Consider the following 22,368-nt stretch of genomic DNA (forward strand, 5'->3'; position numbering starts at 1 on the left):
TAGTCAGCGCGACACATCTCCAAACATGACAGATGAGACGCTACATAGCCCCTAGGCTATATGAATATAAACAGACATGACAGATAACACGCTACATAGCCCCTAGGCTATATGAATATAAAAAGACATGACAGATAACACGCTACATAGCCCCTAGGCTATATGAATATAAACAGACATGACGGATAAGACGCTACATAGCCCCTAGGCTATATGATATAAACAGACATGACGGATGAGACGCTACATAGCCCCTAGCTTATATATAAACAGACATGACGGATAAGACGCTACATAGCCCCTAGGCTATATGAATATAAACAGACATGACGGATAAGACGCTACATAGCCCCTAGGCTATATGAATATAAACAGACATGACAGATGAGACGCTACATAGCCCCTAGGCTATAAATATTACAGACATGACAGATAACACGCTACATAGCCCCTAGGCTATATGAATTAAAACAGACATGACAGATGAGACGCTACATAGCCCCTAGGCTATATGAATATAAACAGACATGACAGATGAGACGCTACATAGCCCTAGGCTATATGAATATAAAAAGACATGAACAGATGTTATCTGTCATGTCTGTTTATATTCATATAGCCTAGGGGCTATGTAGCGTCTCATCTGTCATGTTTGGAGATGTGTCGCGCTGTTACACAGACTTGAATTTTGCTTTACAGTCGAGTTGCCCTGGTCGTGTCAGTCAACAGTAACCTCTACCTTGCTACCTTGCAGATGAGCCAAGGAGAAGGGCCAATGATTTATATATATATATATATATATATATATATATATATATATATACACACACTAGATCAAATCAAATTGTATTGGTCACACACACATACTTAAACCAAATCAAAGTTTATGTGTCACGTGCGCCGAATACAACAGGTGTAGACCTTACGGTGAAATGCTTACTTACAGGCTCTAACCAACTGCGTAATAAAAAAAAGTTTTTTTAAACTTAGCAGATGTTATTCTGTAGAGCCGCTGTGCTTTCATCTCGGCACTACCCCCACGTTGTAAAATAATATTTTAGAAGCTATAGAAWTGCATGTATTAATGTCTACTTYTGTTTTTGCCACATTTATTCTACATTTAAATTATATCATGTGAGCTAAACAACAACAAAAATCCTTTAATTTTTCATTGAAGCTCTAATGTTACTTGTCCCCAATAAAATACAGTTAATTTTGGCCTCGAAACACTTAATTGAAATACTGTAAAATTCCATTCATTCCTATGGAGGACTGCTCCTTCTGGAAAGGCCCAATATGGCCGACCTCTGGCTTAAAAGCCTCTCACTGGCCAATACAGCAAAAGTCAGGGGAAACTGGTAAGAAAGAGGAAGATTTAAGTGACCCAGAAACAGGCCCAAAACAAGTTAAGCTAACCCAGTATCCTCTTGACCCTTTTCCAATTGCAATACTAGAAACACACTAGATAAGACACAGAGACAGCAACAGAAGAACAGGATATGATGGAGAGAGAGACCAGACAAGACACAGAGACAGCAACAGAAGAACAGGATATGATGGAGAGAGAGACCAGACAAGACACCGAGACAGCAGCAGAAGAACAGGATGATGGAGAGAGACAGCAACAGAAGAACAGGATATGGAGAGAGACACCAGATAAGACACAGAGACAGCAACAAAAGAACAGGATATGATGGAGAGAGACCAGACAAGACACAGAGGCAGCAACAGAAGAATAGGTGATGGTGAAATACAGACAGTGGTAAAAAAAAAAGTAAAACATGTTTTTTCAAAGAATTTGCAGGAGAGGTGAAAAAAACTTGAAATTACTATTAAAACAATTGTTTACAAGCAGGACAGGATGAGAGAGAGAGAGAGAGAGAGAGAGAGAGAGAGAGAGACCAAATTAGAAGACTAAGAAGAGACAGCAACAGAAGAGAGCAGATCACTTAAAGCAGTGGTTCCAAACCAAGGTGTACTAGGACCCCTGGGGGTACTTAAGAATACTCATGAGACCGTAGGGTTACTGGTAAAATACACATTCAGGAGAAGACGTTAGCCAGCCTGCATAGCAACCGTTATTGTTAGGCATAGCAACCAATATTATTGCAGGAATTAAAGTATTTTTTATTTTTTTTGTMCTCAGATGGGAGGATGAAATAGTATGAATTGACTTGTCAAAATAAGTCCTAACAGACATCAACAGCATATGTCAATGAAGTGACAGTGCAGCTTTTGTGATTGGACAGTGAGCATTCTAGGCATTGTTCTTGACYCTGTTATACACTGGCTATTATGACACCGTGTTGGTGGTGCTAACTCTGAAAAGTCGGGTGCTAACCTTTCTCCGGAGCGGGGGCCAGCTAGACCTGGGCTAAGATTGCTGCTAGTCCACGTTATAAAGTGTGAACACTCGCTTAGCCCCGGGTTAAAATMTCCCTTTGTACTCCAGGTGACAGTAGGCACTATGGACTACTTCAAAATGGAGATGGCCTCAAYGCTCAGTGCTCTCACAGACGTCATAAATGGGACAAACACAAAGAGTCATCTATCTAAGTCTATGATGTCTCTACCTCTCTCTGCTTGGCCAGGGTGATCTCCAGTTCCTGCTCCGTCGTCTTCAGCTCCTCGGCAATCTTCTGTCTTCTGTCCCACTGTCTGATAGTGTCCTTTAACATGAAGTACAATCATCATCATTAGCCATTAGTTAGGGCTGAAATACATTTTCTGGGTCTACGGGCTGTACCCATTGGAGAACCTCTCACATTTAACGATTCAGTTAAGCCAAATTCGTAGTGAACTAGTAGTCGTAAAGTACCTATACCTGCCAGCACCTCGGTGGCAGTAGGATTGGAGAAATGGGGCCAGAATCGGGCTATATTTGCCGAGCAGGTTTGCGCATGTGTAGCAAGAAAATMATCATGGCAACCGAAGAAGATGCTGTGGTCCTGTCTATTGTAATCAGGGGCGCAGAAGGGCAACACTGCCACTTCTCAGAATATTGCTTTTTTAATCAAGTTTAGAAGAAAGTTGAGTCAATATGTCTCGTACGATCGCKTAACGATWCATTAGTATTCTACATAAAACTGAATATGGTTGCATAGTATAACGTTAGACTCTACTGTTGAACCAACAACACCAAAGAATAAGGCTACTTAGGACATTTTTATAATGATTGTTTTTTTTACCATTCAGCATAATGTTTATGTGGCCTGAACTCAACAGCTCGACGCACTAGGCTTTGGCTGAAACAAAACAACAAGAGCGGTTGTGTAGCTTCTTAAATCCCTGGGATTAAACAGTAGTTAAACTACAATCTTTCAATAAGATTGAAATGGATAGTCCCATGAAACTGATTGGGATCAAAGGGTTAGCGTGCTGATGCAGCATGAACGTTTCCCTCGTAAAACGTGAAGAACTGTCATTCACGATTAACAGTGATGATGGACTATCATTTTTTTTAATAAACTGTTTTAGGAATTTTTTTTTTTAAATAGAACAAATGATTTGAGCCACTATGCGTAGGTATAGGTAATCATTACATTTGGATGATGCATTGTGGGACATGTATATTCTACAATAGGTTACATTTTGATACCAACTTTCGTAGAAAAATTATGACATATATATATATATATATTTTATTTTTTTGTTGTTTGTTTTTGCGCTCCGGTAGCTGAAAAAAAGAGCACTAAGTCACTGATGGTCATGCTCAAAAAAAACTGAGCAAAAGCAAGAAAGAAGCGAATATGGGCACAGGACTGATTACGGAAAAGAGGACAATATGAGTTGTTGATCTTGCAGAAAGACTTGAGGTAATAACAGGTTAAATGCGACTTGTAACAGACGGGTTGGCTGACATCTACCAAAACGAAGGGCGCACACGATACGTCCGGAAGGTGTGAGGCGTTATGATTCTGAACGTCAGATAGCTAGCAACAAATGACAAGAAACTGCCTTGTTGGGAATCATAGGTGTCTCGCTCAGCCCGTTGTATCTTGTTGTTGATAGCTTGTCTTGTTTTGAGGTGTTTTTGACTGATGTCACGTCTATGCTAATACAGCCTGGTCTCAAACTAGACGTAACATAGTAAACGCAAATGCTTGACACGCAAATTAGTATGATTAGTTAGTTTGGTATGTTTACATAAGAAAGAAGGGTACTAAGGCAAAACGATAGGAGGGTGGCTGGTCGAGGTGGACAGGTGGGCGTATTTTCATTTAACTAGGCAAGTAAGTTAAGAACAAATTCGTATTTACAATGACGGCCTACCCCGGCCAAACCCTAAGCCGGACGACACTTGGCTAATTGTGGGACTCCATTCACGACCGGATGCGATACAGCCTGGAATCGACCAGGGTCTGTAGTGACGTCTCTAGCACTGAGATGCAGTGTGTTAGACCGCTGCGCCACTCGTGAACGTCTAGCAACCCAAAGGTTGCGTGTTCGAATCTCATCGCACACAACGTTAGCAAATTAGCAACTACGTACTACTTTAAAACTACAGCAGGTTAGATAACCCTAAATGTAACTATTTTTTGCCTACCCTTCCCCTAACCCTAAAACATACCTCCTAAACTTAACCCGAATCCCTAGCTAACTTTAGCCAGCTAGTTACCATTAGCCACGTAGCTAACATTACCACCTAGCTAACATTAGCCACCTAGCTAACATTAGCCACCAAAAATTGGTATTCGTAACATGTAATACGTTTTGAATTTCGTAACATATTGTACGAATTGGCTGATGGACACCGACAAATTAATACATACCACACGAAACATAACATACATACCATATTAAAGGGAGTGTCTCGGATTTACGTACAGAATAATACAAATGATTTGAGACCAGGTTGGCTAATATGGCTACAATTCGCTAGCTAACTAAACAACAACTATAAAGAAGTATTTGAGACAACAAGTGCTCATTACGCAAATGTATTTGTTTTTCAACCTATAGTAACCTATTGTATGATATATAATTGTAGAATATACATGTGTATGTTATAGTTTACATGTTCTCATGTAAACTTGTTTTTTCCCATAGTTGCACACGTGTCGGTTTTGTTGCTAAACAACCACCCCGTCTACAGCCCAGCAGACTATTTTACAGAGCGACTTACATTAGTGAGTGCATACATTTCAGCACTTTATCTTCAGACCAGATACCTGAGCGAGTCGTTTCTCTCTCTCCTCTCTGTTCTGACTCTCCATCTCCTCGTAATATGGACCGAACCACCCTGTCATGGTCACTCTCCCGTCTGAAACACAACAGCACATTAGAGTATGTTAGTAAGTATGTTACTAGGTAGTATGTTAATAGCAAGTATGTTAATAGCTAGTATGATAGTAAGTATGTTACTAGCAAGTATGTTAATAGTTCACATGTTACTAAGTATGTTACTAGTAAATATGCAAATAGTATGTTAGTAAGTATGTTAATAGTAAGTATGTTAGTAAGTATGTTACCAAGTATGTTACTAAGTGTGTTACTAAGTGTGTTACTAAGTGTGTTACTAGTAAGTATGCTAATAGTTAGTATGTTAGTAAGTATGTATGTTAGTAAGTAGGTTACTAGTAAGTATGTTAATAGTTAGTATGTTAGTATGTATGTTAGTAAGTATGTTAGTAAGTATGCTAATAGTTAGTATGTTAGTAAGTAGGTTAGTAGTAAGTATGTTAATAGTAAGTTACTAGTAAGTGTGTTAATAGTTAGTATGTTAGTAAGTATGTTAGTAAGTATGTTCCTAGTAAGCATTTTCACGTTCGGATGAAAAGCGTGCCCAGAGTAAACTGCCTGCTACTCAGGCCCAGATGCTAATATATGCATATTATTAGTAGTTTTGGATATAAAACACTCAGAAGTTTCTAAAACTGTTTGAATGATGTCTGTGAGTATAACAGAACTCATATAGCAGGTGAAAACCTGAGAAAAATCCAACCATGAAGTGGGATTTCTGAGGTTTGTAGTTTTTCAACTCATTGCCTATCAAATATACAATGTCTATGGGGTCATATTGCACATCCTAAGGCTTCCACTAGATGTCAACAGTCTTTAGAACCTTGTTTGATGCTTCTACTGTGAGGAGGGGGGAATGGGAGCTAAATGAGTCAGAGGTCTGCCAGAGTGCCATAGGCTGACCACGCGCGCCCCCGTGAGAGTTAGCTGCATTCCATTGCATTTCTACAGACAAAGGAATTCTCCGGTTGAAACATTATTGAAGATTTATGATAAAAACATCCTAAAGATTGATTCTATACTTCGTTTCACATGTTTCTACGAACTGTAATATGACTTTTCGTCTGAACTTTGCCTGGACTTGCCCGCGCGTCGTGAGTTGGGATTGTGTACTAAACACGCAAACAAAAAGGAGGTATTTGGACATAAATTATGGACTTTATCGAACAAATCAAACATTTATTGTGGAACTGAGATTCCTGGGAGTGCATTCTGATGAAGATCATCAAAGGTAAGTGAATATTTTAATGCTATTTCTGACTTCTGTTGACTCCATAACATGGCGGTATCTGTATGGCTTGTTTTGGTGAGCGCTGTACTCAGATTATTGCATGGTGTGCTTTTTCCGTAAAGTTTTTTTGAAATCTGACACAGCGGTTGCATTAAGGAGAAGTATATCTATAATTCTCGGCGTAATACTTGTATCTCTTATCAATGTTTATTATGAGTATTTCTGTAAATTGACGTGGCTCTCTGAAAATTCAGCGGATGTTTTCGAGGCACAAAATTACTGACCATAAAGCGCCAACGTAAACTGAGATTTTTGGATATAAATATGAACTTTATTGAACAAAACATACATGTATTGTGTAACATGAAGTCCTATGAGTGCCATCTGATGAAGATCATCAAAGGTTAGTAATTCATTTTATCTCTATTTCTGCTTTTTGTGACTCCTCTCTTTGGCTGGAAAAATGGCTGTATGTGTTTTTGTGACTAGGCTCTGACCTAACATAATCATATGGTGTGCTTGGTGTGCTTTCGCTGTAAAGCATTTTTGAAATCGGACACGATGGGTAGATTAACAAGAAGTCAAGCTTTAATTTGGTGTATTGTACTTGTGAATGTTTGAAAGCGCTCTGCCTTTTCAGCTAGCGGAACCCCTAGCCCTAGCAAGTTAATAGTTAGTATGTTAGTAAGTATGTTAATAGTAAGTATGTTGGTAGTTAGTATGTTACTAGTAAGTATGTTAATAGTAAGTATGTTAGTAAGTATACTAATAGTTAGCATGTTAGTAAGTATGCTAATTGGTATGCTTAGTAGTATGCTCTAAGTAAGTGTGTTCATAGTTAGTATGTTCGTAAGTATGTTAGTAAGTATGTTGGTAGTCTAGTAAGTATGTTAATAGTTAAGTATGTTGTAAGTATACTATAGTTAGCATGTTAGTAAGTATGCTAATTGGTATGTTAAGTAAGTATGCTTAATAGTAAGTGATGTTAGTAAGTATACTAATAGTTAGCATGTTAGTAAGTATGCTAATTAGGTATGTTAGTAAGTATGCTATAGTAAGTGTGTTAATAGTTAGTATGTTGGTAGTTAGTATGTTAGCTAGTACGTATGTTAATAGTACGTATTTTAGTAGTATGCTAATAGTTAGCAAGTATGCTAATAGTTAGCATGTTAGTAAGTATGCCTAATAGTAAGTGTGTTAATAGTTAGTATGTTGGTAGTTAGTATGTCTACTAGTACGTATGTTAATAGTACGTATTTTAGTAAGTATGCTAATAGTTAGCAAGTATGCTAATAGTTAGCATGTTAGTAAGTATGCTAATAGTTGCATGTTAGTAAGTATGCTAATAGTATGTTAGTAAGTATGCTAATAGTAAGTATGTTAGCAAGTATGCTAATAGTATGTTAGCAAGTATGCTATTAGTAAGTATGTTATTAGTAAGTATGCTAATAGTAAGTATGTTAGTAAGTATGTTGTAAGTATGTTAATTGTATGTTCGTAAGTATGGTAATAGTAAGTATGTTGGTAAGTATGTTAATAGTAAGTATGTTGGTAAGTATGTTAGTAAGTATGTTAGTAAGTATGCTAATTGTATGCATGTTAGTAAGTATGCTAATTGTATGTATGTTGGTAAGTATGTTAGTAAGTATGCTAATAGTAAGTATGCTAATAGTATGTATGTTGGTAAGTATGTTAGTAAGTATGCTAATGGTATGTTAGTAAGTATGCTAATAGTAAGTGTGTTAATAGTTAGTATGTTGGTAGTTAGTATGTTACTAGTTAGTATGTTACTAGTAAGTATGTTACTTGTAAGTATGTTACTAGTACGTATGTTAGTAAGTATGCTAATAGTTAGCATGTTAGTAAGTATGCTAATAGTTAGCATGTTAGTAAGTATGCTAATAGTTAGCATGTTAGTAAGTATGCTAATAGTATGTTAGTAAGTATGCTAATAGTAAGTATGTTAGCAAGTATGCTAATAGTAAGTATGTTAATAGTAAGTATGTTAATAGTAAGTATGCTAATAGTAAGTATGTTAGTAAGTATGTTAATTGTATGTTATTAAGTATGGTATAGTAAGTATGTTGGTAAGTATGTTAATAGTAAGTATGTTGGTAAGTATGATAATAGTAAGTATGTTAGTAAGTATGTTAGTAAGTATGCTAATTGTATGTTATTAAGTGTGCTAATAGTAAGTATGCTATTAGTATGTATGTTGGTAAGTATGTTAGTAAGTATGTTAGTAAGTATTCTATTGTAGGTATGCTAATAGTAAGTATGCTAATAGTAGGTATGCTAATAGTAGGTATGCTAATAGTATGTTGGTAAGTTAGAAAGCATGTTGATGTTTACTGCTTCACCAGCTGTATGAATTGACAGTCACGTGAATGAACGATATGTGTAGAGATTAGAGACCTGCGTAGAGCCTGTTCCAAACTGTCTCTCTCCCTCAGTGAGTCTTGTAGATGAGACACAGCGTGGACTAGGACGTCCTCCAGGATAGAGAGCAGCTCCGGTCTGTCTCTCTGGAGCGCACACCACAGAGTACCCAGCTCGCACTGACTGACATGAAGACACACAATACAGCAGGTTACAGGGTTACGCACACACACACACACACACAGCACAACATAACTCTGTTACAGGAAGCTAGAATCCAAATACTGGTTGCGAATATAAAAAAAACGTTGGCCGAACTCTCTCCAAAACGCTTCATCGTGTCTTCCTCGGAACAACGTAGTGTAGTCACTCACTCTTTGAAGAGCTTGTCAGCTCCCAGCTCCGTCAGTATCTGAATAAATCGGAGTTCACCGAGGTCTTCGTTTTCCTCCGTCTCTGTCTGCTTTTTCTCTGTGCTCTCCTCCACCCCCATCAACTTCCTCGCACTCACCCCCCCCCCCCCCCCCCCCCTCCCCCCCCCGCCCCCCCCTCCCCCCCCCCCCCCCCCCCCCCCCCCCCCCCCCCCCCCCCCAACCCCCCCCCCCCCCCCCCCCCCCCCCCCCCCCCCCCCCCCCCCCCCCCCCCCCCCCCCCCCCCCCCCCCCCCCCCCCCCCCCCCAACCCCCCCCCCCCCCCCCCCCCCCCCCCCCCCCCCCCCCACACAGTCAGAACAGACAAAGACAGAGAGAGAGAGAGACAGAGACAGAGACAGAGACAGAGACAGAGACAGAGACAGAGACAGAGACAGAGACAGAGAGACAGGAGACAGGGAGCAGAGAGAGAGAGACAGAGAGGAGAGACGAGAGAGAGAGAGAGAGAGAGAGAAGAGAGAGAGAGAGAGAGAGAGAGAGAGAGAGAGAGAGAGAGAGAGAAAATGTGTCAATAGAGGTTATTGGTCAAATGTCCAGCATGTGATGAAATGAGTGAGCGTACACACCGAGGCCATGTTAAACTCGACAGGAGTTAGGAATCCGTTTCTGTCTCTGTCCAGACTCTCAAAAACTGACTCCAGCTGTTTCTGGGGAGAGAGGTAACTCACCCTGCAGTCTCTGAGAGGAGAGAAGAGGAGAGAGGAGAAGAAGGGGAAAAGAAAAGAAGGGGAGAAGAAAATAGGGGAGAAGAAAAGAAGGGGAGAAGAAAAGAAGGGGAGAAGAAAAGAAGGGAGAGGAGTGGGGAAGCGAGAGGAGAGGAGTGGGGAAGCGAGAGGAGAGGGGAGAGAGAGAGGACAGGAGAGAAGATGAGAGAGAACAGGTTTAATAAATATGTTAAAGCTTTCTGAATGTCAATCCACTGGACTCACTAACCTGCATATCTCTCTTGTGATGAAGCCTTTTCCTTCTTTATCACAGAGAACAAACAGCTCTTTGGCCTTCCCATGGTCCTCTGGCTGCACCATCCCAGACACCCCTTCCTTGAAGCTAGGTGACCCCCATGGCCGCGCCCCCCTACCCCCTGCCACCCGGCCTGGGACTGCCACATCCGCCTGGGGTTGAGAAGATCTTCTGTCTGAGGTTGAATGGGGATGCAGTTCGCTTCCTTCACCTACCAACACCTCCCCGTCCTTCAACCAGCTAGACATCACTGGAGGGGGGGGCGGGGCAGGGGGAGAGACGGATGGAGACAGAGAGAGGAGGGTGAAAGCCAGGAGAGAGGAAGGGTGGGAAGGAGACGAGGAGAGAGGAAGGGTGGGAAGGAGACAAGGAGAGAGAGAGGTTACGCTTCATATGGTGTCTAATCTATTAAAACAACAGTCTCAACACATCGTGATGTCAGTTAATCATCTATTCATTATCCCACACAGCAACAACAAAACTGCTATGAACTTCTAGTAATTATATTGTTATGTTTATATAAGCTGTTAGATGAACTTCCTAGTAATTATATTGTTATGTTTATATAAGCTGTTAGATGAACTTCCTAGTAATTATATTGTGGGGTTTATAAAAGCTGCTTAGAAAAAGAAGAAACTGGTAACACAGCTTAGTTACACAACCAACTCTCACTATTCTCCTTCAAGCTTTCCTTTATCTGTCCTGTCTTTGTGTGTGTGTCTCATGTCTTCTCTTTTAAGCGTTTACAAAGAATCCTGTCAGGTCAGGATCCTGCGGCAGCTCTGTTGACATTAACTGAAGGGTAGCCGACCCGGCCATGCAGATACTCCCTTGTTAAACAGTACAGACCACACATAGTAAAAGTGTTTGTATCTTGAGCTACTTCAACAGGTGCCAGCCGTGTCACGTGTCCGTATTCATAAAAGCGTCTCAGTGTAGCAGTGCTGGTCTTAGGATCAATGATTGAGGTGGATTTAACAAGTGACATCGATAAGGAGTCCTACCTTTCATCTGGATTCACCTGGTCAGTCTRTGTCATGAAAAGAGCAGGTGTTCTTAATGTTTTGTATATTCAATGTGATAGATTATATATATACGCATATATAATTATTCCACATGTTCTTGGTGTTACAGCCAGAATTCTAAATATATATTTTTTTAATTATTCGCCCGTCTACACACAATACCCCATTATGACAAAGTGAAAACATGTTTTTCGGAATTTTTGCTAATTTATTGAAAATGAAATACATAAATATCTAATTTACATAAGTATTCACATCCGGGAGTCAATACTGTAGAAGCACATCCAACTTTGCGGCAACAGTTTGGGGAAGACCCTTTCCTGTTTCAGCATGACAATACCCCCGTGCACTAATTGAGGTCCATACAGAAATGGTTTGATGAGATCGGTGTGGAAGAACTTGACTGGCCATTTCCGTGAACGGGGTAGTGTACCCACATACACACACAGTGGTCAGTTTATTAGGTACACCCATCTAGTACCGTGTCCTACCCCCCTTTGCCTCCAGAACAGCCTGAATTCTTAGTGGTGTGGAAACGTTGCTCAATTGGTATCAAGGTACCTAATGTGTGCCAGGAAAACATTCCCCACACCATTACACCTCCGCCACCAGCCTGTACCGTTGACACCAGGCAGGATGGGGGCCATGGACTCATGCTGTTTACGCCAAATCATGACTCTCCCATCAGCATGACGTAACAGGAAGAGGGATTTGTCGAACGAGGCAATATTTTTCCGTCTCCTCAATTGTCCAGTGTTGGCGTCCCCACTGGAGCCCCTTCTTCATGTTTTTAGGGTGATAGGAGTGGAAGACCACCGGACCTCTGCTGCAACAGCGTTCCGAGATGCCCGTTCTGCACACCACTGGTCGTGCTTCACAGTTATTTGCACAATTTTTGCCAGTTTCCTTCGACCTCTCATCAACAGTTTTTTTTGTTTGTCGCACCATTCGGGGAAAACCCTAGACACTGTTGAGCGTGAAAAGCCCAGGAGGCCGGTCGTTTCTGAGATCCTGGAACCGACGACCATACCACAAACAGCTCTCGTTTTGACCCATTCTAACATTCAATAGAACAGTAACTGAATGCCTTGATGCCTGTCTGCCTGCTTTTATATAGCAAGCCACAGCCACGTGACTCACCGTCTGTAGGAGCAAACCATTTTCGTGAACGGGGTAGTGTACCTAATAAACTGTCCGCACACTGAACGTCTAAAACACTGAGTGTACAAGAATTACAAACACCGGCTCTTTCCATGACATAGAATGACCAGGTGAAAGCTAAGATCCCTGATTGTTAAATCCACTTCAAATCGGTGTAGATGAAGGGGAAGAAACAGGTTAAAGAAAGATTTTTAAGCCTTGAGACAACTGAGACATGGATTGTGTATGTGTGCCATTCAGAGGGTGAATGGGCGAGACAAAAGATTGAAGTGCCTTTGAACGGGGTATGGTAGAGTTTCCCGTGAGTATCAAGAACGGTCCACCACCCAATGGACATCCAGCCAACATGACACAACTGTGGGAAGCATTGGAGTCAACATGGGTCAGCATCCCTGTGGAACGCTTTCGACATCTTGTAGACTCCATGCCCCGAGGAATTGAGGCTGTTCTGAGGGCAAAAAGTGGGGTGCAACTCAATATTGGGACGGTGTTCATAATGTTTGATACACTCAGTGCGTGTATATATATGTATGACGCAAAATGACTTGTTGACTGTTCTAATGATGTCACCAGTTCATAATAGCCTCCTCAGGCCTTATTGCTTAAGTAACCCAAACATGACTGTTGACTTTTAATTTCTTAGGCTAAGGCTACGCCTAGAACACTACGCCTAGAACACTAGCCCTAGAAACCTACGCCTAGAACACTACCCCTAGAACACTACCCCTAAAACACTACCCCTAAAACACTACCCCTAAAACACTATACCCCTAAACACTACCCTAAAACACTAGCCCTAAAACCTAGCCCAAACACTAGCCCTAAAACACTAGCCCTAAAACACTACCTAGAAATACCCTAGAACACTACCCCTAGAACACTAACCCTAGAACACTACCCCTAGAACACTACCCCTAGTCACTACCACTGGGGGGGGGACGTACACTATGCCTAGAACACTAGCCCTAGAACACTACCCCTAGTACACTAGCCTAGACACACTAGCCCTAGAACAGTAGGCCTAGAACCTAGCCCTAGAACACTAGGCCTAGAACACTAGCCTAGAACACTACCCCTAGAAACTACCCCTAGTACACTTACCCTAAGTACACTAGCGCTAGAACACAGCCCTAGAACACTAGGCTAGAACTAAGGCACTAGAACACTAGGCCTAAGGAACACTAGGCCTAGAACACTACCCCTAGTCACACTACCCCTAGTACACTACCCCTAGTACACTACCCCTAGTACACTACCCCTAGTACACTACCCCTAGTACACTACGCCTAGAACACTACCATTAAAAAGTGTCCTTGTCTCCTACATTGAACCACTAGTGTATAATGTAATGTGTGTACTGTGTAGCCTACGTCCTGCAGAAGGGAAGGACCCATCTGCTCCATGTGTTATCAAACAGTAAACAGCCCAAGGGACATTGTGATGGCATTTCCAGAGAAACAAATACATTGGTTCACTATCAGGTTACAGCTTTACATTTAGTGGGGGGAAGAGGTGAAGGAGTGCACAGGAAGGAAGGAAGAAGGACTGATTATTAGGATGCACACCCTTAAATATGTGCTTGCTTGAGCTTTCCTGAGCTTTAATGGAACAAGAGAATAGTCCTAAAACTGCAAACCCATCCATCTGTCACTCCAGGCAGGCTAGAGCCAACGCTGAAACTATTTGACAGATTTCTAATAGAATCTGAACCCAGGTCTGCCCTCCACTGAGAACCAGGATATAAATAATACTCACCAGGATGGTGTCATGTGATGATACCCTCTGTCTGTGTCTGTGTGTCTGTCTGTCTGTCTGTGTGTGTGGCTGTGTGTCTGTGCGTCTGTCCCTTCTGTCTGTGCGTCTGTCTGTCCCTTCTGTCTGTGCGTCTGTCTGTCCCTTCTGTCTGTGCGTCTGTCTGTCCCTTCTGTCTGGCTGGCTGTCTGTGTGGCTGTTTGTGCGTCTGTCTGTGTGGCCATCAGGTGGCATGGCCAGGGGAGAGGGACATGCAAATGAAGCATTTGCAGTGGTTTTGCATTGACATTACCATTACGATTGCCTGCAATTATTATGTGGTAGAGAGATATGGTAGAATTAATGGAATCAGAATATATATATTAGGGACCGAGGCATCAAGGATTCTACAGTGATTTTGGGCCTATACTTATTCAAATTAAAGTATTTATTTTCACATTTATTTTCTATCCGAAACTTCCGACTGGAAAAAAAATGTTTAAAAAAAAATTTCTATATAATTCAAAGTTACCCTATTAGATAAAATTCCACCAAAAACAGAATCCATCAAAATGCTTTTGAGTTCTTACATTCTGTGTTGTTTACCATTTACCAGACAAACTGGTACGATACTGCTGACGAGAATATAATATGCATCTCAAAAATGACTACATGTTTAAAGATAATACCATAATATGCACCAAATAGTAACACATTATTCTGAGTACATTGATAGATATTTGATGATACCACATGAAGTATTTGGAAATATATAAAACGACTAAAAACATGAACCATATAAACGACAAAAAAAAAAAAAATTTATGGAACATATAAACTAATAAAAGTTTTTTTTAATTAAATATATAAACCACTAAAACAAGAAATATATAAACTACTAAAAACATGAACCAACAACAACTCTCTGCCATGAATAACACCAGCCAGGGTCAGATAAGAGTCTCTTACCTGCTGTATGGATGGAAGATCTATGAAAATACATGTATACTAACTACTAAACCATATAAAAACCTAAATAAAACCACTTTACTATATCTAAAATACCACCTTTAGAATGTAGATGGCTTTGTAAAATACTTTGTAGTGATTATTCATGAATAAGAATAAAGTAATAATAAAATATATATTTATAATTCAGTTTGTTTCTTTAATCCAAAACTGAAGTGTTCCTACTCAGGCCGTGGTTAATGAATAACTACAGAAAGCAATGTACAGTAGTTCGGGGAAACCTGATCCACTGTGAAGCTATGTGTTATTAAAAAGCTGAACAGTAGGCGTGTAAGTTCATTATCACATCAATTAAAAATTWAAAACATTTATATTATGACCCTGCCAGTGCAGAATTGAATATGTAATGGTCTTTAAGATATAATACTCGTAACATACTCGTTTTGAAGCGTCCGACTCACCTCTCCGATACTTGTCCCAGGTGTCAACGTCCTGTGTGTTCACCGAGGGACTTTAAACTTTCCCTGCAAATCACTGGAGGGCGCATTTGGAACCTGTTGGTGTTACCGTAAAGTTTCGTGAAGCACAGACGAAAGAGGAGGCGAGACATCCCACTCCCTCGTGTTTTCTTGTTTCAATGGAAGATAATCAACTAAGTAGACCAGACCCAGCTGCAATCGAATTGGCGTCTATGGGAGAGCCACCCCTTTAAGTAGACAGGAACGGACCTTTTTTTTTTTTATCTTAATTTATCCACAATCTTTGGTGTAGATAAGTAAACATGAAGTACGCAAAAGGGCTATGGGTATTTTATCAATTAGAGGTACTCACCTCCTGCGTCCTCTCTCCTCTGTCCTCACTCTCTCGCCTCCTTTTGAAAAGGGTCAAAAGGAGAGAATGTGGATGTAATTGCGCTTGTTTGAAATGAGACGGCACTTTTCCACTCCTGCGTCATTAGGCAAATGACGTTTACAAGGGTGGATTCCCCCCCCAAAATGTTTGTGATCAAAACAAATGAAGTTTGTTTTGCAATACATTTTATATCTACAACAATAAGTAGCTATTTGTTTCGTGTGGATGGTTTTCTCTTCCAACAATACAACAGCTGATTCAAATGGGGTTCACCAAAAGGTGGCTATCAAGGAGGGAGGGGGACCTTACTGGGGGTGCCCACTAAGGAATGTATAGCTCTGTGATTGACACGCTCCTCGACGACTTATCAGTTTCCGGGTCACGGAGGAGAGAGGGTCATGGCTAGAAGGGATACCGAATATGTCAAAGTGACGTAATAGTCCAGTCTTTTCCAGGTGCGCCGATGTAACTACTGTGGAGTTGTCTCGGGAATAGTATTTTACTAGCCTGAAAGCTTTTGAAGACCATCTGAAGCATTATAAACAGGAAACAAGGACCACATTTGTGGTAAACAAAAAGGATGAAGCGTCTGGACAGAAGGGTGAATTGGAATTCATTCAAGGAGCGTTATTAATCTAGGTCGTTAGCAGTGGAGGCTCCTCAGAGGAAGAAGGGGAGGACCATCCTTTTCAGTGATTTTTTTATTTATTTTTTTAATACTGAAACATTTAAAAGTCATATTTTTTTAGATAAATCTATACTAAATATTCACTTTACCCAATAACTGATTAAAACACATTATTTTRCAGTGAAGGTCTACAGTAGCCTCAACAGCACTCTGTAGGGTAGCACCATGGTCAATCAAGTTTATTTTATATAGCCCTTCGTACATCAGCTAATATCTCGAAGTGCTGTACAGAAACCCAGCCTAAAACCCCAAACAGCAAGCAATGCAGGTGTAGAAGCACGGTGGCGAGGAAAAACTCCCTAGAAAGGCCAAAACCTAGGAAGAAACCTAGAGAGGAACCAGGCTATGGAACCAGGCCATGGTGTAGCCGGAGGACAGCTAGCTTCCGTCCTCCTCTGGGTACATTGACTTCAATACAAAACCTAGGAGGCTCATGGTTCTCACCCCCTTTTATAGACTTACACAGTAATTATGCCAACTTCCGGAGGACGTCTTCCAACCTATCAGAGCTCTTGCAACATGAACTGACATCTTGTCCACCCAATCAAAGGATCAGATAATGAATCTAGTACTGAAAGCATAAGCTACAGCTAGCTAGCACTGCAGTGCATAAAATGTGGTGAGTAGTTGACTCAAAGATAGAGAAAGACAATAGTTGAACAGATTTTAACAAATTAATTTCTTCAAAAATTAAGGAGAAGCGAGAGAGAGAGAGCTTGATTTCGTTGGTTTTTGTTTCACTTACTGAGCTAGCAAATGCAGCTAGCTAGTTTAGCCTACTCAAACACCCGGCTCAAACAGAGGGATGCTATGTTAGCCAACTGTCTATGACTATCCAACATGGGAACTCTTCCAAGTCATGGTAAGCTTTGGTTTTACAAATGTATTGCCGCCGGGGCCCGCCCGTGAAACTGCTAAACTGATTACTACACTGTAAGGCATCATTACTATGTTGACTATGACGTTACTTTAGCTAATATGGTGAGCTAGCTGCAGTCATGATATGAAGGTTTGGCTTGGAAAGGTTTTTACGCCTGGTCTCAGACAGCTGATGTGTTGTGCGCTGAAGTCCACAAGCGAAGGGAAAAGGTGAGAGGAGGAGAGAGCGTTGATGCGAGAAGGAATACAACGAGCTGTTTGTATGTGGCTATGAAAGTCAACTGTTTGCGTGTGATCAGGGATGTATTCATTCTGACCGATTCTGTTGAAAAACTTTCTTAAATGGAAGCAAACGGAACGAAACGTGGGATAAACATTACCTGAATTTGTCCAATAGAAACTTTAGTTTGCAAATGTTGGACTTATGATTACACCTTAGGTCAGCTAGATGCAGGCAAGAGTGTGCAAAGCGGTATTGGATGTGTCACTGTCTGTCCATGTTGTCACTGTCTGTCCCCTCAAATYTKTCTCTCGACCTGYGTGCACCTACGTTGAATTCATAGTCTGGGTYGTTGCAACCTCATGATGGGTATAGGGAAAATTAGAGTATCATGTAGTAGCTTAAACCAATCGATGTTACATTGAACTGGGTGAATGGAAATATGAATGACAGTCATCCAATATGCTGTAATAGAAATAAGGCCATGCTCATTAAAGAAAGTATTGTCCTCCCTCATCTTAAAATGGCACCGACCGCCACTGGCCGTTAGTAAGCTAGTTATCAAGCTAGCTAACTCCGTTGACTGGCGTAAGATAGCTAGATAAGTAGACGTGTGTGTGTGTGTGTGTCTGTGTGTGTGTGTGTGTGTGTTATTAATCGATTTTAGATTATCCATCAAACTAGCTGTAGAGATAAACTGCTATTCTAACTTGTGTCATTTGTTTAACTTCTCAGATCTCCCATCGTGAAAAAACTTGCATTGGGAACTCAAATATGTTCCTTATGATGGAACCCCCTTCCTGGTGGTCGGTAGGAGAACCTGCCACCAGGGCAAGGATAAACATGCGAGKGATAAGAAGAGGGAAACACAAATGGTAAGTTGGTTAATGTTTACAACGATGCACAATAAAGGTATTTGTATTTATGAAGGATCCCCATTAGTTCCTGCCAAGGCAGCAGCTACTCTTCCTGGGGTTTATTATGGATCCCCATTAGTTCCTGCCAAGGCAGCAGCTACTCTTCCCGGGGTTTATTATGGATCTCCATTAGTTCCTGCCAAGGCAGCAGCTACTCTTCCTGGGGTTTATTATGGATCCACATTAGTTCCTGCCAAGACAGCAGCTACTCTTCCTGGGGTTTATTATGGATCCCCATTAGTTCCTGCCAAGTTGATAGTGTTGTACTGTGTCTTATCTGGTGTACTGTGTCTTATCTGGTGTACTGTGTCTTATCTGGTGTACTGTGTCTTATCTGGTGTACTGTACTGTGTCTTATCTGGTGTACTGTGTCTTATCTGGTGTACTGTACTGTGTCTTATCTGGTGTACTGTCTGTGTCCTTATCTGGTGTACTGTGTCTTATCTGGTGTAATGTGTCTTATCTGGTGTCTTATCCGATGTACTGTACTGTGTCTTATCTGGTGTGCTGTGTCTTATCTGGTGTACTGTGTCTTATCTGATGTACTGTACTGTGTCTTATCTGGTGTGCTGTGTCTTATCTGATGTACTGCACTGTGTCTTATCTGATGTACTGTACTGTGTCTTATCTGATGTACTGTACTGTGTCTTATCTGATGTACTGTACTGTGTCTTATCTGATGTACTGTGTCTTATCTGATGTACTGTACTGTGTCTTATCTGGTGTCTTATCTGATGTACTGTACTGTGTCTTATCTGATGTACTGTACTGTGTCTTATCTGGTGTCTTATCTGATGTACTAACCCCTTTCTTTTGTCCTCTCCTGTCTTAAGCCTAGTCCTGGACAAATAAACTATTTTATGAGACTGGGAAACCAGCCCATACTGTAGACAATGAGATTATTCCAGAATACTATCAAAGTAAAGATTGTTTTCGATTATCTACGTTACATTTAACATTTCCATTCTACAATATGGCCTCTGACAAAGAAAACTCTTTCTCAAAATCCTATTGAGTTTGTGGTGTGGTTTCTCTCACAGAACAGGAGGCCGAGGAGAAAAGCACAGGAACCAAGATGCTGGGAACAAGATAAAACAAGGTAAGATAAAACAAGGTAAGATAAAACAAGGTAAGGTAAAACAAGGTGAGGTAAAACAAGGTGAGGTAAAACAAGGTGAGGTAAAACAAGGTGAGGTAAAACAAGGTGAGGTAAAACAAAGTAAGATTAAAAAAAGGTAAGGTTAAAAAGGTAAGATAAAACAAGGTAAGGTAAAACAAGGAACATCTGTGGGCGTTAACACACTGTTAGGTTCTACTTGTCAGAGTAAATAACTCACGGATATGAGAGAAGCTTAACCAAGTGTATTCTTCCCAAAGGGTCGACACAGCTGTAATTCAGACAAAAACATGGCTTCCCCCGTGGTAGTATTCATACCCCACTTTGGGTGGAGTCTCCTCCTTATCTCTAAACATTGCATCATTCTTGCTAAGCAGGGAACTAAGTGATATGAGCCTTCAACGGTTTCTCCCCTTATCAGTACTGTCACAAATTATTGTTTTCCCTGCACTCAGCCCCTCCCAAGCTTCATTATGGCGACCCCTCATGTCTCTTGTGGAACTAATGTTCCTATACTCTGAGTATAACAATGTTCAACGTTTACCCCAGAATCCAACACCACGCACACATCTAAATATACATAACACATCCTAACATACATTACACCATAGTAAAAACACATCTAAATATACAAAACACCAGAGTAAAAACACATCTAAATATACATAACACATCCTAACATACAAAACACCAGAGTAAAAACACATCTAGGACTACACACTAACCAATCAAACAAGGGTTAGGGTTGTATCAGCCATTATCATAATACTTACGCCAATCCAAACGTCTCCACAAGTGCATAGTGGGTAGGTCTAACATCMATCTGCTCTATCACKCCAGTGTTAATCTGCTAAATTGTAATTACTTYGCTACTATGGCCTATTTATTGCCTTACCTCCTCACGCCATTTGCACACACTGTATATAKACTTTCTTTTTTTCTATTGTGTTATTGACTGTATGTTTGTTTATTCCATGTGTAACTCTGTGTTGTTGTTTGTGATCGCACTGCTTTGGTTTATCTTGGCCAGGTCGCAGTTGTAAATGAGAACTTGTTCTCAACTGACCTACCTGGTTAAATAAAGGTGAAATAAATAAAATAAAATAAAAAAAGGAGCAGAGAAAATGTATGGGAGTGGAAAGGAAGGGAGGAGAGGAGCGGTGAGGAGACAAAAGAGAGAGGAGAGAAGAAATGGAGAAGGGTGGAGAGGATTCAACTTTATATTAGGAGAGCGAAGKTTCCACCATCGAGAGCATCCTGAAGGGTTGCGTCACCGCCTGGTACGGCAACTGCTCGGCCTCCGACCGCAAGGCACTACAGAGGGTAGTGCGTACGGCCCAGTACATYACCGAGGCCAAGCTTCCTGCCACCCAGGACCTCTATACCAGGCGGTGTCAAAGGAAGGCCCTAAAAATTGTCAAAGACTCCAGYCATGAACTGTTCTATCTGCTAMCGCACGGCAAGCGGTACCGGAGCGCCAAGTCTAGGTCCAAGAGGCTTCTAAACAGCTTCTACACCCAAGCCATAAGACTCCTGAACAGCTAATCAAAGGTCTACCCAGACTATTTGCATTGAACCCCCCTCCCCYTCTTCTACGCTGCTATTACTCTCTTGTTAGTATCTATGCATAGTCACTTTAACTCTACCTACATGTACATATTACCTCAATTASCTCGACACCGGTGCCCCCRCACATTGTCTCTGTACMGGCACCCCCAGTATATAGCTGTTGTTATTTACTGCTGCGCTTTAAATATTAGTTATTCTTATCTCTTACTTTTTTTTAAGGTATTTTCTTAAAACTGCATTGTTGGTTAAACCTCTACTACAGGATCGATGGGTGGGTCTCCCGCGGGACSGTTGAGCTAACGTAGGCTAATGTGATTAGCATGAGGTTGTAAGTAACAAGAAAATTTCCCAGGACATAGACATATCTGATATTGGCAGAAAGCTTAAATTCGAAAAAACRCATTTTTTTTTCTTTGTATTATCTTTTACCAGATATGTGTTATATTCTCCTACATTAATTTCACATTTCCACAAACTTCAGTGTTTCCTTTAAAATGGTATCATGAATATGCATATCCTTGCTTCAGGTCCTGAGCTACAGGCAGTTAGATTTGGGTATGTCATTTGAGGGGAAAAATGAGGAAAAATGGGGGGGAAATGGGCGGATCCTTTAAGAGGTTTTATATTTATATTATATTTATATTAAGAAAGCGAAGGTTCCACTCTTTACATTAGGGGAGCGACGGTTCCACTCTTTACATTAGGGGAGCGACGGTTCCACTCTTTACATTAGGGGAGCGAGCCGTCGCTCCCCTAATGTAAAGAGTGGAACCTTCGCTCCCTATGTAAAGCGTGGAACCGTCGTTCCCCTAATGTAAGAGTGGAGCCGTCGTTCCCCTAATGTAAAGAGTGGAGCCGTCGCTCCCCTAATGTAAAGAAGTGGAGCCGTCGCTCCCCTAATGTAAAGAGTGGACCGTCGCTCCCTAATGTAAGAGTGGAACCGTCGCTCCCCTATGTTAAAGGTGAGCCGTCGCTCCCTAATGTAAAGAGTGAACCGTC

General features: G+C 41.1%; 1 protein-coding gene across 1 annotated transcript; it reads right to left on the reverse strand.

Moving 5' to 3' along the window:
- Nucleotides 1–854: 854 nt before the first annotated feature.
- Nucleotides 855–16,299, reverse strand: LOC112074772 (EF-hand calcium-binding domain-containing protein 4A-like). The gene is given in 11 exon segments (XM_024141879.2): nucleotides 855–2,669; nucleotides 5,172–5,225; nucleotides 5,227–5,263; nucleotides 8,888–9,034; nucleotides 9,226–9,351; nucleotides 9,846–9,925; nucleotides 9,927–9,957; nucleotides 10,215–10,491; nucleotides 14,183–14,391; nucleotides 15,589–15,681; nucleotides 15,959–16,299. Coding segments are annotated over 8 exon segments (861 nt in total). The 5' UTR covers nucleotides 10,490–10,491; nucleotides 14,183–14,391; nucleotides 15,589–15,681; nucleotides 15,959–16,299; the 3' UTR covers nucleotides 855–2,558.
- Between the last annotated feature and the right edge of the window lie 6,069 nt (nucleotides 16,300–22,368).

The sequence above is a fragment of the Salvelinus sp. IW2-2015 genome, unplaced genomic scaffold, assembly GCF_002910315.2.
Source record: "Salvelinus sp. IW2-2015 unplaced genomic scaffold, ASM291031v2 Un_scaffold2812, whole genome shotgun sequence".
In the NCBI taxonomy this organism is placed as follows: Eukaryota; Metazoa; Chordata; class Actinopteri; order Salmoniformes; family Salmonidae; genus Salvelinus; species Salvelinus sp. IW2-2015.